We start from the raw sequence: 19,061 nt of genomic DNA on the forward strand, positions 1-19,061 counted from the left end.
ACCCGACTTCTGATCACTTCTTAGATTAGATGGTGATGCCTATGCTTATGAATAGGTTGATTGCTTCTTTAAAAGCAACCATGGAGCATAGTTTCATTGCCGACTAGGTTTTGTAGCTTTCTTCAATTTTATTTATTCCCTCTCTTATCTATTCTGTCTTGCCTAATCTATTAACTTATACAATCATGTGTTATTTCCAGACTTATTTTAAAATTAACGACTCACAAGCCATTAGGGGGAAAAGGGAAAAAGTTATATGATGCTCTATCTCAATCTAAAGGTGATTTAGATGTATGGTTGAACACTTCATTAAGTGTCGTGTATTTTGGTTTGCTCATGTATAGAAAGACATTACGCCCTAGATACTAAATCTAAAGAGATATGTTATACTAGTTATTATCGTCTTTCTCTTAGATTGCATTTGGAAGAGAGATTGAATTAAATTAAGTTTTGTATTATGTTTAGTATAAAGTGCATAGAATTTAGTTATATTTTAGTATTTATTTGATTCAAAATAAATATGAATATAAAATTAAAATATTTATTGAAATATTCTTAATTATTAAAGAAAATGAACTTTCGGTTCCAATCTCAAAACAAACAAGCCAATGAGTAATAGCTCAAATGGCATAGTCTTCCCATACTAAATTAAGAGGTTGCGAGTTCGAGTTTCATATCTTTGGTAAAAAAAAAATCTCAAAATAAACAGTATGGGATTGTGAGTCGTCTAAGGCTCCTGGTTGTGATGGATACAATATGAACTTCATTAAGAAGTGTTGGGGAGATATTAGGTCAGACTTCACTATAGCTATCATGGATTCTTTCAGTCTAAGGGATTCTAATGTGACATGGACGGTTTTGGCTCCAAATTTGTTGGAACTAAGGATATTAAGGATTTTTGGCCGATTAGCATGGTAGGATGTGTGTATAAGGTCATATCGAATGTTATGGAGAACGAGGAGGATAATGCCAAGAATGGTTGGGGAGACTCAAAGTGCTTTTATGAAGGGAAAGAAGATCCATGATGGGGCTTTGATTGCATGTGAAACTGTGCAGTGATTAAAGATAAAAAAGAAGAGCTCGGTAATAATTAAGCTGGATTTCCAAAATCCTATGATAGAATAATGCGCGAAGTTTTATGGATATTGTACTTCAGAAGATCGGATTTGGACAAAAATGAAGAGGGTGGATTAAGGAATGTGTTTGCACGGCATCAATGTCAATTCTGATAAATGGCTTGCCATCTAGATCGTTTAAGATGAAACGAGACTTAGGACAAGGTGATCCTCTTTCTCCATTCCTATTTGTTCTTGTTGTTGATGTCTTCCATAGGATGGTAGAAGAGGCAATTAGAAATGGTAGGATTGCTTCTCTGTGGTTGGGCGGAACAATGTTGCGTTATCTCACTTGCAATTCACGGACAATACCATACTATTCTGTCCTCAGGAAGAGATGTCTATCAGGAACTACAAGTGACTCTTGCGCTGCTTTGAGCTGATGTCTGTCTTGAGCATTAATTTTGATAAATCTAATTTGATTCCGGTTAATTGTGAGTTAGAGTGATCACGAAAGATGTGTAGATTGCTAGGGTGTAAAGAAGCTTCGTTGCCAGTTAAATATATATTAGTATTTCTTTGGGAGCGAATCTGAGGTTGGTCAAGACTTGAAAACCAATAATAGATAAAATGAAAGAGAAGCTCATCTTGTGAAAAGTAAAAACGCTTAATAAAACTAGTAAACCGGTCCTTATCAAATCGGTGCTGAATAGTCTGCTAGTTTATTACCTCAGCTTATATAAGATGCACAGAGCAGTGGTAGAAAAGTTAATTTTCTTGCAGAGAAAGTTCTTATGGAGTAAGGAGAATAGCACTCAAGAGTTACCATATGTGAGGTGGGATATTGTCCAAGTCCCAAAAAAGTTAGGAGGTCTAGGAGTAGGTGATGTAATCATTCAGAATACGTTCAAGTGGTGGTGGAGATTTTTAAAGGAAGATTGTCCATTATAAAAAAAATTGTGTGCTCTTATAATGATTTGAATCCAAATATTGTTCTCTCTTGTCAGCCTGTGCCAAAGAAAGGAGGTTTATGGAAGGATATATGTCAATTACAAATAAAAGAGCAACAGGTGAGAGACAATATGATCCGAGGATTATCTTTGGAGGTAGGAGATGGCAAAAGAATTTGCTTTTGGGGAGATAATTGGCCACCATGTGGTATGTTGAAGTTAGTTTTTCCAAGGCTTTTCTTGGTTTCAAACCAAAGCAAATTAGTAATAGGAGATTGTGGGTTTTTGAATGGGTTAGAGTGGATATGAAATTTTCAATGGAGAAGACAATTATTCCAATGGGAGTTGAAGTTAGTTAATCAATTCCATGGGGTCCTTTAGTCAGTCATATTAACACATGGAAGAGAGGACCGACTAGTGTAAAAATTTGATAAATTAAGAGTTTATTCTACTACCTCCTTTGTGCAAGTTTTGTAGGCTGAACTATTACCGGAGGATATTACAAGTTACAGTTTTACTAGTTCTATTTGGAAGGAATTGGTCCCACCACGAATTGAGTTGTTCACCTGATTTGTGTTAGTGGGCAGAGTCAATACTAAAGAGAGATTAAGTAAATTTGACATTATTGATCAAAATGATAGTATTTGTGTTTTATGTAAACAGGATACTGAGAATAATTACCACTTGTTTATTGATTATGAGTTTATTTGGCATGTGTGGTGTGTTTGATTGTGTGCATATGATAAACCATGGTGTATTTCAGGTTAAATTAAGCAACATTTTGAGAATTGGATAGGTACACTTGTAAAAAAAAAAAAACGTAACAGGTAGTTGATTGGATTTTTTTTCTTATTATTTGGAGCACTTAGCTGAAAAAGAATGATAGAATTTTCAGAAATCAAGAAATAGATGTTGCGAAAACAGTCAACAAATCAATTAAAAGTTACAAAAAATAAAGTAATAATTGATCTTTTGAGTTGTTGATGATATTATCGGAGATAATTAAAAATTAATTTATTTTATCTGTTTACTATTTTTATACTGATGCATGACCTTGATGTGTTGAGCTATAACAAAACTTTGAAAAAGCTTAAATTGGTAATGAAGTACTAATAGAAATCCTTTACTATTTTAAAGTTTCTCTTTTTTATATAAAAAAGGTGAAATATAATCTTTCACGGATAAATATTATTATGTTACTTAAGATTTCATATTTTTAATGCATTGAAAAATAAAAAAATAAAAAATTATTATTATATACTTAATATGTGTTTTTGATGGTTCTAGTTGAACTTGAGAAGGGGGGTTGAATCAAGTTGTTTAAAACTCAAAGTTTCTAGTTCTGTTTTTACTGTTGCTCGAGTTGCAGGAGATTATTTGAAATAATCTCATACGCAGAACATTAAAAGAGTAGAGAAGAGGAGAAAGGGGCCAGCATGTATCCTGGTTCGGATTCTTAGTGCCATGAATCCTACATCCAGTCTCCACCACAAACCATGGTGGAATTTCACTATAAATCTCAGATTACATTCACCAATACTATTGAATTAATTCATAATCCAACTAGTATCTACCCCTAAGCTTTATACACCAAAGCTTAGCTACCCCAAAGTGCTATCCCAACTTGGAAGGGGAATCTACACAGATTCAATTCTCACCAAGTGCTAACCCAACTTGGCAAGAGGAACTAATCCTAGTTCTTTCACCCAAATTACATCAGAAAAACAATGGCTATTTTGCATCACTCTTGCCTTTTCTCTCTTGGCTTTTGATCCTCACATAATAGCCTTTTTCTCAAAACAGAAAATAACTCAAGACAGCCATAGCATAAAATAAGAATTAAGCTTGAGTAGAAGAAAGAGATTCCAGCTCTATGTTAGAGAAGGTGCTCTGAATGTGTGTGCTCTCTCTCTCTCCTTCAGAAGATGAAATGAAGCTTCTTTTATATCTTCAGCTTGGCTTCATTGTAGCCTATTCCTCTTTTCTTTTCCTTGCTGCCCGTTGGAGTGGTCCATGATGGCATGCAGTCCTTTCTTCATCCTGCTCCACTTCCTCTGCTGTCCGAGGAGCTTCACAACTACCTCTGCTGTCCTTGGTGTTCCTTTTTCCCTTGGCATGTTCCTCTTTTCCATTCTGCTCCATTTCTTTGCTGCCGCTGCTGCTGCTGTGTGCTCTTGCTCGTTGGTGTTTTGCTTAACCACGATCCTTAGCAGTGCTCAGCTAATGTCCTTGAGTTAGTGGTTGTTCCCTTGTGTCTTTGGAGTGGTGAGAGTGTACCAGCTGTCCTTGTTGCTTTATACTACCAACACTTGTCCTTTTCCCTTTCCAGCTGTTTTCCTTTAGCTTTTAGTAAAATATATGATGGACGTTGCTGTGAGGATGAGCTTTGGCTCACTGCTGAAGCAATTGTTGGACTAGGACTGAAGCAATGTGAACTTGGATACTTTGGACCTGCATCACTAACATTCTCATTAAACACTATTGGGCTTTTAACCCAAAACAATGTTTGTCATCATAATATAACCCAAAATCAAACTGGGCTCAACAGTTTTCAAAGCACAGTTTGCTTAAATTAAAAAATTTAAATTTTTTTCTCTTTTAGAAAAAAATAAAGAGTAAATGTTATACAAAAAGTAAATTACACTATATAGTAGTATTATGAATTTATGACGCTTACGGTATGAAGAATAAATGAATAATTGAAGTTTTATGACTTATGACAGTAAATAATGGTGATTCATAGTTACATGTTATCATGAAATTTGAATAACTAAGCAGCGTGCGTAGCAAGGTACTTGATACCATCGTTGACAACAAAAGTCAACCTCCGTCAACCCCCAAGCTTCCATGAAACCCACTCTGCTCTCTCACTCACTCTCATTCCCAAACCCAAACGATGAAGCAGCTTCACCTGCCTTCCGTCCAAACAATGATATCCGCCGCAGCCTCCGCCGCAGCCACAACCATGCTGCTCCGCTCCCTGGCCCGCGACTACGTCCCCCGCGAGCTCCACCACTGGATTCACTTGAAGCTCTCGAAGCTGCTGTCGTCGCTCTTCTTCTCCTCTCAACTCACCCTCGTCATCGAAGAGTACCATGGCCTCTCCCACAACCACCTCTTCAACGCCGCGCAGCTCTACCTCACTCCTCACACCTCTCCCAACTCCACTCGCTTCCGTGTTACCATGCCGAAAAAGGCCACCTCCATCTCCGTCTTCATGGACCGCAACGACGAGATCGTTGACCTCTTCAACGGCGTCAAATTCACGTGGAAACTCGTCGCCAAACACATCCCTTCCACCTACATTCGAACCCCTGGCTCCAACCGCCACGACTACCCAACCCTCAAATCCGAGATCCGTTACTACGAGCTGCGGTTCCACGCTAGGCACAAGGACATGGTGTTCACGCAATACCTACCTCACGTGATGGAGAAGGCCAAGGAGGCGCGGCAAAAGCAGAAGCCACTGAAGCTGTTCACGCTGAGTGACCAGCGCGTGTTCCGCAGTCGCGGCAGCGCGTGGCAGTCTGTGAATCTGGATCATCCGGCGACGTTCGATACTCTGGCGATGGATGAAGACGCCAAGAACGCAATCGTGGAGGATTTGGAGAGGTTCGTGGCGAGAAAAGATTTATATAGGAAGGTTGGGAAGGCGTGGAAGCGCGGTTACTTGCTGTATGGTCCACCCGGCACTGGCAAATCGAGCTTGATCGCCGCCATGGCTAATTACCTGAGATTTGATGTCTACGATCTGGAGCTGACTGATGTTAGGAGCAATTCTTTCCTCAGGAAGTTACTGATTTCCACTGCCAATAGATCCATTCTCGTTGTTGAAGACATTGATTGTTCTCTTGAACTTCACAATAGGCTCACCAAGACTCCGAAACCCCAAGGCCCTGCTCACGAATTTCACAATCAACAACCTCAGGTACAATCAGCAGAAAGACTAACTAATCATATTATCACATGTGTATACGATCTAAATTCGGGTTGATAAATTCTTTGGGCACATCAGAATTTATTGTTTTTGGCCATCCCTTAGCCATCGACTCAATTCCTTTAGGTTAGTTTTTTTAGTCTAGTAATCGAACAACATACTTTATCCCATAATTTTAAACATTAATAGCTAACTGATGACCAAAAACAATAAATTCTGATGGCCCTCTAACATTCCTCATTTGGGTATTGTGGTTGCATGATGCAGGTGACTTTATCAGGGTTCTTGAATTTCATAGATGGGTTGTGGTCCAGCTGTGGGGACGAGAGGATCATATTATTTACCACGAATCGGAAGGACAAAATAGACCCTGCCCTTCTGCGTCCTGGCCGTATGGACGTCCACATTCACATGTCTTACTGCACCCCCTCTGGATTCAAGATGCTGGCATCCAATTACCTTGGGGAGGGGGTCGCCGCACATCCACTTTTTCCACAAACTCTGGACCTTATGCAGACATCTAAAGCCACTCCTGCAGAGGTGGGAGAGCTCTTGCTCAAGAATGAGGACTCTGAGTCTGCACTGCAAAGTGTCATCCAACTCTTGTTGGACAAGAACAGGGGAGAAAATGATGAATGCAAGGCTGTACAAGGGGAATGCAGCCAAACTTTTGGAACTCAAGGATGACAACAAAAGCTTGGATTAGCTGAAAACAAATAGTATATAACTATATATTGTTCTGTTATTACATTGGAATTCATGTGGTTAACCAATACAATATCCAAGTTTGAGATTAAGCCAGAAAGCAAGCAATTTTCATACATCAAACGAAAGAAAAGAATAAGCAAGAGAAGTAGAGTATCATGGATTCATGCTATATTAGTTCTCTCATAAGTTTTTGAAGCCATTTTGGCTGATCACCATGTACTGAAACTTTCTTAGAATAATGAAAAAAAAAGGGAACATTACAAATGTCATTTTTTATTGCTATGCTATATATCTGCTATTATTGTTTTGTTTGGGTGTGGTAATATTGAAGTCTAGTCCAATGTTCATTCCATTGTAAGCAATTGGAGCGTACATCCAGAGATCATCAGAGCTCAAGAGCTGTCCAATTGAAAACAAAATATGGGGAAAAAAGTTGAGTCAATCTCTGTTTTTTCGTAAAACTTATGAAAATAGAACACATTTTTGCACCGAGATAAAGTTTGTATTTATGCAGAATTAGGAGCAAGGATCCTCGAGCTATCACCTTAATTTGGAGCTGTAAAAATTTCACATATTGGACAGCCTCCTCGAGCATTGTGCTGATATCCACCTGCAATTTCATAAGGAAACAAACTTGAGAATTTTGGCATCTAAACTTAACCAATTTGTTTTATTTTTTTTTTGACAATAGTTGGATTGCCACCAAGAAAGCTACCTTGGTTCCATTAGGCACTAAGTTTTGTAAGATTCTCAACCTTTCATTTATTCTTTCTCTTCTTCTCTGCACAATGTAATTTAGTTTAGAATATCTTCAAAAAATAATTAGGGAGGATATTGAGAAAAATGCACTTGGCATAGGGCATACTCTTGCATAGATGCTCTGTGGATCAGTAGCAGAACCTCTACTAGATCTAGATTTGCCATTTAACTGAAGACCTTTAGAATTTTTCAGGCTCAAGCTCGAAGACTCTCCTTCATTTAGCTCACGACACGTATCCAAGTCGTCTTCTGAGCAGGAACAGCTCAAGTTTTCCCCCTGACCAGGACACCTATCTTCTTCTTTACTGTTGCTAATGGAAGCAGATTTTGGTTTCTTTGTAGTCTTAACATTTTTCTTGTTCTTTAGTATCTACAGAATCAAAATATCATATCATGATGAGAAGTTGAGAACAGCACCAAATCAAACAAGTTATGAGGTTAAAGACTTAAGCAGTAATATGCAATGTTATAAAGCATAAGGCATGCTTTGTGTTTTCTACCTCATTTGAACTCCGAGACCTTTTTCTTGGCTTCTCCAGCTTGCTGGTTATATTCTCTTGGGCTGGTTCAGAAACAGGTTCACTTGGTACATTCTTATCAGCAATAACATCTACACCTAACTCTTTATCAGTATATGTGCTTAATGAGGGATCCACCAAGTTGGTTAATGGATCATTCAAGTTGTCACTATCTATAATTGGAAACATATTGTTAGAAGCATCTGCAGCATAAAATGAACTGCTATTGATGTCTGCATGACCATACCATAATGCAGATGGAATTCCTGCATTCAAATTTGCATGTAGCTGTTGTGTGTGTGAGCAGTTGCTAAGAAACTGGTTCATGAAATCAGCTTCCTCAGCTGTGTATGATCCACTAAGGGAACTCCATTCTGCATAAATTTCCTCACCAGGCTCCATTTTCTTTCCTTGGGAAGCTTACTAATATGATATAATATGAGTTAGAAGCTGAAGTTTATTCAATGCTTTAATGGGATCAATGCTTCTGCCTATTTATATAACCAAGAAGTCGAAATAAAATGCCTCTTTGCTCTTGGGTTGACTTAAACTATATAAAAAATTATAGTTTATACTTGCTAATAATTGGTCTCTGACAAAGTCCTACTATCACTTGATTTTTTAAAATAAATTAAAGAATTAAAAATACTTTTACTTGAATTTTTAAGGTTTATTTCTTCTGCATCTTTATCTCCATAATTATCATCACTTCATATTTGTTACCATTTTATCTCCTTAATTATCATCACCTCATCTTTGTTACATACATAGTTTCTAGGATTCAATCTTACTTTTAGGGGAAGATACTATGTAATCTATAGTAATTTTTCTATAATTCAAAATAGACTCTATATCTGATTTGTACCTATTTACAGATACTACTATATATACTACGAATTAGGCCTGAAAGTTGGACAGAAATGACAGAGAGAGAAGAGAAGAACAATATTAGTATTAAAGTATTTGTGAAGGAGGTTTAGGAGTTTTAGAAGGAGATAGAAAAAAGAGAAATACACCTGTTAATTGTGAGAACAAACGTGGGGGTGGCATTTAATATTTCATATTATAAGACAAGGTCGGCTTAATGAGAATTGAGATCGTGCCATTTATTAATACAGACATCATTATCTTCTAACTGGATTTTTGTCTCTTCCATATAGCTGTTAAACACTCACTCTCACACACACATTCCCTCCAGATTTCAAGTTAGGTTTCTGTTTGGATTTTGAGGACACTGAGTGAAAGTCCTCAGTTTTTGAGATTAGCCCATCACTTTAATTTTAATGTTAATGCTGAGTTGTTTAAGACTTAAAGAGTCCAATAATCCAGATATATTAACAAAACTAATCAGTTGTTCTTTATACTATGTGACATTGGAATATATGGACCACGTAACATTATATTCTTTGATAAGACTTCTTGGATGTTGTACATGTATACGTGTCGTGTGTGCATGTTTTCTAAGTTAAAGGTTAACATTGATTATAGAGAGATTCTTCCTTCTGTTAGATAAGGATTCCCCTTGCTCCTCGCAAAGAAGATAATGTTTTGTATGCGGTATGTACTATCAAGTCATATTGTAATTCGTTAAATATGTTCTAAAAATATACAAATATTCATGTCACTACTTGAGATTAATGCATCTTGGCATTCATTCGTGCTAAAATTCTGACAGGGAAAAGTTTATAATTGTCATGAAGGGAGACAGACATTAACCTAATGTTATAATGAATTTTTCAAGCTTTGTACAAAATACACTCTGAAACCTAGAAATTGTTGTCATGTGTTTTTCTACGTCTCATATTAGTTGTCTAAGATTTGATTAGATTTTATACATGGTGCTAAGTTGTCTTATGAAGATATTATAAAATTTACATACCCCCACCCTTATTTATAATTTTCTACATCATGGTAAGTGGAGAAAAAAATATACCAGCAAATTATCACCATTCTTACTAATATAAATAAAGAATGTTATTTTGATGCACTATTAGTATAAATAGTTTTACACATACGTTTAAGTAGTAGTAAAGTCATGTCAAAAATAACTATCTTTACATTGTTTGCGTGAATGGTTATCTAAATAAACATTTGTGATTGAACGACTGGATACTGTTAATATATCAAAATTAAATTCTTAAATAAACCATATAATTTATCTTATCACTTTCAAATATAAGTTTTACTTTCAGTCAATGTAGCATGTGCCTACATTATTCCCATCATTTACAACCAGTTAATCAACTCAAATTGTATATTCATATAACCAGTGTATGACTTTGATAATAAGCAAATTAAATTAAAAAATCCAAGACTAAAGTATTAGCAAAATTATCCAGTGTTGTAAATGTTCTCACACAAGGAACAGTGAAATTAAATGAATCAAATTTTTTGTCTCATTGCTCAATGTAGAAAAGGGCTTTCCCATTTTGAAAAACAAGTAAAAAAAAAAAAAACTCTTAGATGCTGGATTCAGTTCCTTTTATACAAAATCACAAATGAACTGAATTCTTTTTTGTCTTGTATGGTATCAACTTGCTTTAGTTGGAGGAGTAATAGAGAGGTCTAGTCCAATATTAATTCCATTGTAAGCAATTGGAGCATACATCCATAAATCATCAGAGCTTAGAAGCTGTTACATTATCATTCAAATCAAAATATTAAAAAATATAAAATAAAATACAATACAAAAAGAAACATGTTGTCAACTTGGCTTGTTACCTTAATTTGGAGTTGTAAGAACTTCACATAATGGACAGCTTCCTCAAGCATGGTGCTGATATCCACCTTAGTTCCATTGGGGACAAGTGTTTGTAGTATTCTCAACCTTTCATTTATCCTTTCTCTTCTTTTCTACACAATGCAAGCAAGAGTAGTTTAAGACATGATGATGCAATGTGGATTCATCACTTATCAACATGAATGATTATATATGATCAACTTACTCTTGCATATAGGCTCTGTGGATCTGTGGCAGCACCACTGCTACTTCTTCTATTTTTGGGAGCTGCAGGGCCTTTATCCTCTTCACTGTTGCTTGTGTAAGAAGAAGGAAGTGGATTCTCCTTCCTTGATTTAACATTCCTCATGTTTCTTGGGACCTAAGTAATGTCATCATCAAGAACATAGTTATGTACAACTCAATGTTATGAAGGAATAATTTGGAAACAATGGGAAAAACTACCAATAGATTTTTAACTCTGAATTGTTCACATACCTCAGATGAACTCCTAAGCCTTTTGGTTGGGTTCTCCAAGTCCTCTGCAGGTTCAAAAACCATTCTTTCACACTCTATCTTAGCATCTTCATCAATGATCCCACTTATCTGCGCCCTCGAGTTATCATTACTCTGTGGACTAAACTTGGCACCTTCTAAACAATTATCGGTGGACATGGAGTCGAAATTTGTTGTGGTATCATAGGAATAGATATTACCATTCTCAGTACTGGAGCTACTCCCTTGGGAGAAGCATAGATAGTTAGCATTTTCAATATGTGAAGGAGGCAAATAGGAATTGCCATTGATGCCTTTGAAGCTCACTTTTGTGGATTCATGGCAAGGCCAAAATGCAGAAGATGGTGGCATGGCAACACTAGAATAATGCTTGTCTGAGACAGAATAGTTACCAGCAAGAAGCTGAGTCATGAATTCAGCTTCCTCAGCTGTGTATAGTCCACTAAGAGAACCCCATTCTTCAGAAATCAACTGAGCTGGTTCCATTCTTCTTCTCTTAAGTGTGATAGTAAGAGTGTGTATTTGTTCCAATGATAGATCAAGTGTGAGACTAACTAATATATTTATATGTTACAACCTAAGATAATGCCAAAAAGGGATTGGAGTTATATATGGAAAAAGATCCCTTTCATAATTGCCAAGAATTAGGTAAGGACAAAGTGCAATAATATACTACTAATAGTTTTGAATACACTTTAACTGTTTATTTATTATTAAGGTCTTAAAATGTGAGACTTGGTTCATTAGATGACAAACAAGGAGAATGAAACAATTGACAAGTGCAATTGGCCTCATATGATTATGGTATGAATTAACATCTATGTAGTATGAGAAAAAAAAACAAATAATTGTATCACTATTTTAAGAAAAAAGAAAAAGAAAGAGGGGCATGGATTGAGGTTTAGGCGTGGTATCATAGTATATATGTCAAACATTATTCTAAAAATAGTAAAATACCAATCTGACAGAGACTGTGTTGTGTGACAACTGGATTCAAGTGCCCTATGAAGCAGTTTAAAAACCTATGGAAGCTCCTTCAACTCCAGATTCTGTTTTGTTCAGATTCTGTTTGTTGAGTTATTTTGTATTGGTTTGTCGTGACGTCTAAATAACTAACTACCATGTTGTAATATATTAAGATGTCTAACAATTATGTTTGTAAAAAAGAAAAAGAACATTAGTGATCAATATATCTATAGTTCTATACTAACAAAAAAATAACAAAAATTCCTCTGAAGAAATCAGATTCATCCAAAAAATAAGGGGAAGAGACCAAATTAGCAAGTGTGAAAGGCATCCCAAAAGAATTGCAAAAAAAGAACAGCTGGAACTCAACGGGTACGTTTACTAATCTTAGATTTTTATGATATAATTAATTGCAGTGCTACTACTGTAGTTACAATCATTGTCAATTAATACCATTACATATTCTCATATATTAATTTCAACTTTCAAGTGATCTTTCCACTACTCACATTAATTAAAGACGTTTATTCTTTTTAAATAATTTCATCAACTTTAGTCTGATTGAAGGTTTCAAATGATGCTACTACTTTTACAGAATGCAGGTATAATTGTCGGATGAAGTAACTTACTGTGAAATAAATTACCAACTTGATGCCATTTTTATAAAGATCAAATTAATGTCAACTAGTATATATAAAAACTTTATCAAATACTCTTCTAAACCAGACTTCAGCCCACTAATCTGTTTGAAGAGTTTAAGCTATTTGTTTTGTTAAAATGTTAGGTAGGGAAGTTTTATCTCATTTGGTGAAAAGATTATTGTCTAATAAATGTTTAAATTGTACTCAAGTTATGTATTACATTAAGCTTATAAAGTATTTGACACGCTATTAATCTTATTATCAATGCTTTATTGGTCTAATAATATAATTGAGTGAATAAAAAAGTTGAGAGTGCAATCAGAAATATTATTAATATATTAAGCGGCTTAAGACACATTAATGAATTTTCATTTTAAGGTCAACTACTACGCGTATTATTGATTTATTGTAGAAGATAAATCTATAACCAAATTAAATATTTTACATGAATCAAAAGCCCAGTTTGGCAAAGCGTGTGGAAACTTTTTTTTGGTTAATACTGGAACGTGCTGTCCACTGTTAATTAGCCTTTGGAATTCCGATCAAATAATCAATAATTTCCAACTTAAATAGTGATGCATCCTATTTAATTATTTAAGCAATTAGAAATGTATAGTTTGCATTTGTGTTGAGATGAGAATGAAAATAATCGAATATCGCTTGTGTTTATAAATATCAACAATTTTTAGTGGACATAATCTTATTTCAGTTAATTTGATCATGAACAAGTGTTGTGTGTACAAGTAAAAGGAATAATCTTATAAATTACTACATTTGTTTATAAGTACAGGACATTGAAACAGAAACACAAAAACACTAACAAAAAATATAACTTATTTTTTATTTTTTTATTATTTTTGTTAATTTTTTATAATTATATTTTTTATTATTATATTTTTTTCCAAATTTTTTGAATGAAAAAAATTAAAATAAATCAAATTTTTATAATTTATTTTAGTTTATCATTAAACAAAATATAAAAATACTAATTTATATGTATCTGTCATTTGTGTCGTGTTCTCAATTATTTTGTCTTGTCCAGTTCTTAAAACCAAACATGGTCTTCTTTTACTGGACTTGGCGTGGTTGGTTGATGCAAGATAACAAGCAAGGAAAATCCTCTTCTAACTAAAGGCCATGGAAGTCAATGAATTATATTTATTATAATAATATTGTCTGTTTAGAAGATTGACTTTTGATTTGTCAACCATTTAACTATAAACTATCGAACGCTTTCAATATTCATGTATTATAATACCAGAAAGTCAAAAAGAAAAACAATTCCTCCTCGAACATCCTTTTTTTTTTAATTTTGACTTCTAGAATGTAAACTAATAAAAGTATCATAATTTGAGCAGCCATTCAGCCAGCTTCTGCTGAGAACACTATTGATTTCTTTGCCCATTGAGGGAAAAAAAATGAAGACGTAATAAAGCAGAGTGAACTATAATTGACCTCATCTTGTTTATTCACCCTGTTTGCTTTATTTGGTTATACTATATTGAAGGCATCCCTCATGTTTGACTCAGCAGTTCACAGTTTTGTGTTATTTTATGAAGTAATTGCCTGTTTTCGATTATGATTTAATAGTTTCTGGTGATGATCTAAGTAAACCTGGTGTACTGAAGTGTCTCATACTCTCATTCAAACATTATTTTCCTTTCTCAAATTATATAAAATAAAATAAAATAGATAAAAAAAATTACATGCAGTTGTTTTTATTTAATATCAATAGTTAAGAATCATTAAATGTCAATTTAGTAAAACATGTCAAATTATTTAATAGTTTTCAACTATTAACTCTACATCAAGACAACTATATATAAATTTTCACTAATAATGAAATGAAATTCAACCCAAACATGAAACTGCTTTCTCTCTCTCATTTTGTTTTGGACAGGACTGGGCGGGCCAGGATGCAGCCCGACCCGGACCCACAGAAAACACACCTGAAGCAGATAGACCCGGGTCAGACTCGACCTAGCAGTCTAGCACTGAAACTGAAATGAGTCTCCACTCTGCTGGAGCAAGAAGTATCATTTATATAAAGATGGTATTACTGCATAACATCTATGGGGCTGTTTTATGAAACAACAAAGACTAGCTAATAATGTGCGACTTATATATCAAATGGTTGAGACAAGTTGGTCTTCAAGATTCAAGGATCCCACATAATTACAACTTAAACCAATTCAGATAACAACATTCAATCCTGAATGTGCAATTCCATTCCAAATGGACACCAAAACTGAGGGCAAAGGGCAAAGATGGCTGACAAGGGTATTTGATACATCACTTCAACGGCATTCGAATGAAAATTATCAATGAGCTAGCTACTTGTATGTTCACCAAAAACAGCCACTGGTCCAAAAAAAGAAGCCAAACAGCAAGCAGCAGAAGCACCAGAAAAATCAGCAACACAAAATGGGAGCCACTGAACATCTAGCAAGATTCAGAGCATTCCCATCTCAAATTTGTTCATCACGAAGAAGCTGCTCTTCCCCTGGACCCCTTTGCACTAGTCTGTAATACAATATGCCCATGGTTGTCATGCATGCCCTGCATGTGGATCACAATAATTTCATCTGTCAAAGACTGAATCAACATATAACTGGAGTGCATACATATGAATGATGATGGTGTAATTTCAGCATCCTAACTTTTCTTTTCTCGGAGGAATTATTTGGTGAAAGCATTAACTTATATTATCTTGGCACCCAGATATATACTGCTTGCTACAATTTCCCCCATTGCCCAAATATACTCTGACAATTTAAAAATTTTGGATCCCAGATTTTTCATTTTTCACCTCTTCTGTGCTTCTTACTTTGGATAATAATAATAATAATACAGGAATAGTGGAAAGAGCTATACATAATTGCAATCAGGAGAAGAATTTTTCTTGGGTCCATCATTGATGATCTTCGATGCTTTGTACGGCCTTCTGATGTCTCAGTTCCATTTGATGCATCTTTTCTTGGTGGTGCAGTCACTGGTAGAGTAGGTAAAGCGCTAGACCAGAATGGAAGCAATGCTCGAAGGAATTTATGACGGAATGGACCTACATTTTCAAACATGAACATTTGAATAAAAAAATTTGAACTTGACAAATCTCTGCACATAAGTGCAGATGAAGCATACAAGAATAAAGGAAGACATGTTGAATCAGAAGGTAATATTTTCCAATAATAAAACACAAATTTAAAATATTGAAATTTTAAACACAAGACTATATATCACCTCTTTTTGTATACTTTTTACGATTCCCGTCTTCATCATCAGCATAATATGAGATTTCAGAATTCTGTCGTTCAGCATGGATTGAGACCTTCCTTGTGGTAGCTCCAGGCTGAATTATTTGCAATAAGAACAAAGTTAAGCATAATACTGAATGCAAACACAAATATGTTTGACAAAGCATTTTACTTTTAGCTGTGAATGAGAGTAAATGTCCTTACAACAGGACTTGAGACATTCATGAAGTTTCCTGCTGAATTAGGACCATCTATCTCCACTATATCTGACACCGAAAGTTTAGAAGGTTGAGATCCAGCTGTAGCTGAGTATCCTTCTACTGAGTCTGAGTTTCCATGACTTTCCCTATTAATCAATGGATCTGAAGCAAAAGCAGGTGGAGGACTCCCTGACAATGAAACTGGATGATTTCCAAAGATATTCTTTTCCAAACCAGTCTGCACAAAAACAGGTGAAAACAAATGAAAAAAATTGTGATTGTTTCAACAAGTCCTCACACTATGATATTTCACATTCCTCAGCTAAGCATGAAACCTGACATGGACCCATAACAAGTATGGACATGAACATGGTGTTGTTTTAAGTGACGATAAGATACATCAGTACATCACAAATCACATCCCAAACCCACATTGTAAGACAATTGTCTTTTATTGTGACGAAAAGTCAGTGCATATTATAGCAAACAAGTAATGCCACCAAAAATTAAACATGCGATAAATCACCTGCAGGATAGCTTCCTTCAACTTGGAATGAAGACGTGATCCAGAATCTCTCACACTTTTGGGAGGCCATATCTGCATAAGTTATTTCACCAAAGTGAGACATCATAAAGAAAGGGTAAATTTGGCAATACAATTGCCTGATGTTCTGCAAGGAGAAGGCAAACCATATTGCCGTTCTCTTTGATTAAGCAACTACATTCATGATAAAGTCTTTGAAACAGGGGATTTAACACCCAAGTGGCCAAGTCCAAGTCATGTAGTGTGGGAAGAGTGACCCCATGCAATAAACTCATGCGTATGTGGCAGCAGGGGCCAGGAAGCATGGAAATCTAGGAAGGGCTCCAATGGAAGAAAGAGAAAAGGACTTACAAAGAGTGCTATGTACATGAAAAACCATTAGTTTAAGGCTTTAACAAATATAATCTCCCCTTCTGAGTTTCTACCTACCGTTAATAATTATGAAAAAGAACAAAGCAACAAAAGATAGAGGGGAAAACAAAGAAAAAGAGCACAAAACATGTTGCTTGGTTTTCTACTCCTTGTTTGTACAGAATGCTTTAGTAACCAGAACACCATGAATCCATTCCTTGTTAAGCAAAACCAGACAACTAAATGAACTAATGCACTGAATAACTAAATCTTACCGAAGTGGAACATGAAGGACATACATATCCCGCTGGAGCAGTATGTGGAGGAAAACTCTTCAGATGAGAGACCAAGCAATTTGTGTGAATAACATCTATGTACAAATTTTAATTCATAACATGGATGTCAGTGCCTGTGAACAGTAATTATTTCAAACTTCAAAGGCACACATAGGCAAAACTACATACGCAAGCAACCCAGTCGAGTAGTTTGAGATCCAGCCCCCTCTTCTAAAACAACTTGGCACTGGCAGCATTTAGGGGGCCAATCATACTCCCCATCTATAACCCATTCTGAATAAGTTTGGACCTGTGAGAGACAAAAATAAATAAATAAATAGGTACACAAAGCTTAACCCCAAAAACTTCATAGCTTGGTACATCAATATTTGAAGAACTTAAAAACCCTATCATTTGTCAAGGGAAATAATGAAAACAAAAGAAATGAAAATTAAATGTTGTACAAATATAGTACCAAAATGATACGTGCCACAATTTTCTTTCCATCTTTTTGTTTATTTTGCGCAAAATAATCGCTAAGAGTTAATGTTACAAAAGGATCCCCAAAAAAATCCAGTCAAAACCAGAATTAAAATAGTTGTCATCAAACATGAAGCCAGGGCAATATCAATTAAATTAAATGGAGAAATATCATATTGAAAATGGACACCGTTACTTAGACGACGTTAACAAAGAAGAGATAGAAATTTACCACGCAGATTTGGTGCTCCGGGAAGCAGATACATTCTCCGCAGACAGGAACTTTGTGCACGAAGCAATATAACTTAGTAGCCTAAAACACCATAAAAAATTATCAGTTCTGATTCCACGCAACCAAATGGGAAATCAAAATCATGGCTCAGCCCAAAGCTAATCAAGAACAAAATTCACATGCAATAACACTAATCACTTCCCATCAGTTCTATCTTCTATGCTCTAACACACACGGAAACACAGCTCAATCACCCGTTTCCGTCAAGCATTTTCATAAAAACACCGAAATCAAACAACGATTGAAATTCACAGATCGCACACACGCACATAGTTGATATGAATTTACGACACCAATCCGATCTAGCATTCTCAGCCAACAAATCAAGCACGAATGGGGAAACCAAATTCAGGGTTTCGAAATGAATAAAAAGAAGATACGAACTGCAAAGAGAAAAGAGGGGAAACCTTGCGACATTTGCAGACCACCATTGCATTGACTGGTACAATCCAATTGAATCTGATAATATGGTAACGGAAATCTTTCTTCAAAATAATCCGATTGCAGGAACGAAGACGAAGACCATATATGATTAATAATTCATAGTTCGGAGAGTGAGTTGCTCAAAGTTATTCATATTCACAGAGATTGTTATTTGTGTTCATGATTCATGAATAATAGCCTCTCTCTTCAGCTCACTGCGCACAAAACCCACCTCTTCTACGTTTTGTCTCTCAGATCCGTTTTCATTTTTGTTTTACTTTTTAATAATTGATTAGTTAATTCCATAAATGTATTTATGTTTTTTAAAGAAAAAATAAAATAATATAACGGGCCTTGTTATAAAAATGGGCCGTTATATTAGCATGGGCCCAATGAACCAGATTGTGGGCTAAATTGTTTACATTTGGGCCTAAGATAAGGATCTGTCTTCTTCTAATTTGAAATTTGAAAAA

The 19,061-nt window shown here is 35.4% G+C and overlaps 4 protein-coding genes across 4 annotated transcripts; 1 reads left to right on the top strand and 3 right to left on the bottom strand.

Moving 5' to 3' along the window:
• Window positions 1-4,836: 4,836 nt before the first annotated feature.
• On the top strand, window positions 4,837-6,919 carry LOC130951596 (AAA-ATPase At3g50940-like). The gene is made up of 2 exons (XM_057880289.1): window positions 4,837-5,933; window positions 6,210-6,919. The coding sequence occupies exons 1-2, from the start codon at window positions 4,902-4,904 to the stop codon at window positions 6,627-6,629; spliced, it is 1,452 nt and encodes a 483-aa protein (XP_057736272.1). The 5' UTR covers window positions 4,837-4,901; the 3' UTR covers window positions 6,630-6,919.
• Window positions 6,878-8,354, bottom strand: LOC130951597 (transcription factor bHLH84). The gene is made up of 5 exons (XM_057880290.1): window positions 7,910-8,354; window positions 7,516-7,779; window positions 7,366-7,431; window positions 7,195-7,260; window positions 6,878-7,049 (listed from the first exon to the last, which is right to left on the bottom strand). The coding sequence occupies exons 1-5, from the start codon at window positions 8,327-8,329 to the stop codon at window positions 6,930-6,932; spliced, it is 936 nt and encodes a 311-aa protein (XP_057736273.1). The 5' UTR covers window positions 8,330-8,354; the 3' UTR covers window positions 6,878-6,929.
• A 2,079-nt stretch (window positions 8,355-10,433) lies between these two features.
• On the bottom strand, window positions 10,434-11,648 carry LOC130950205 (transcription factor bHLH84-like). The gene is made up of 4 exons (XM_057878733.1): window positions 11,145-11,648; window positions 10,873-11,028; window positions 10,649-10,780; window positions 10,434-10,559 (listed from the first exon to the last, which is right to left on the bottom strand). The coding sequence occupies exons 1-4, from the start codon at window positions 11,646-11,648 to the stop codon at window positions 10,458-10,460; spliced, it is 894 nt and encodes a 297-aa protein (XP_057734716.1). The 3' UTR covers window positions 10,434-10,457.
• Window positions 11,649-14,578: 2,930 nt separating this feature from the next.
• On the bottom strand, window positions 14,579-18,861 carry LOC130951579 (uncharacterized). The gene is made up of 9 exons (XM_057880271.1): window positions 18,573-18,861; window positions 18,106-18,186; window positions 17,583-17,703; window positions 17,394-17,488; window positions 16,750-16,821; window positions 16,228-16,461; window positions 16,010-16,118; window positions 15,644-15,830; window positions 14,579-15,328 (listed from the first exon to the last, which is right to left on the bottom strand). The coding sequence occupies exons 1-9, from the start codon at window positions 18,594-18,596 to the stop codon at window positions 15,238-15,240; spliced, it is 1,014 nt and encodes a 337-aa protein (XP_057736254.1). The 5' UTR covers window positions 18,597-18,861; the 3' UTR covers window positions 14,579-15,237.
• Window positions 18,862-19,061: the final 200 nt, after the last annotated feature.

Source organism: Arachis stenosperma, chromosome 9 (assembly GCF_014773155.1).
Source record: "Arachis stenosperma cultivar V10309 chromosome 9, arast.V10309.gnm1.PFL2, whole genome shotgun sequence".
In the NCBI taxonomy this organism is placed as follows: domain Eukaryota; kingdom Viridiplantae; phylum Streptophyta; class Magnoliopsida; order Fabales; family Fabaceae; genus Arachis; species Arachis stenosperma.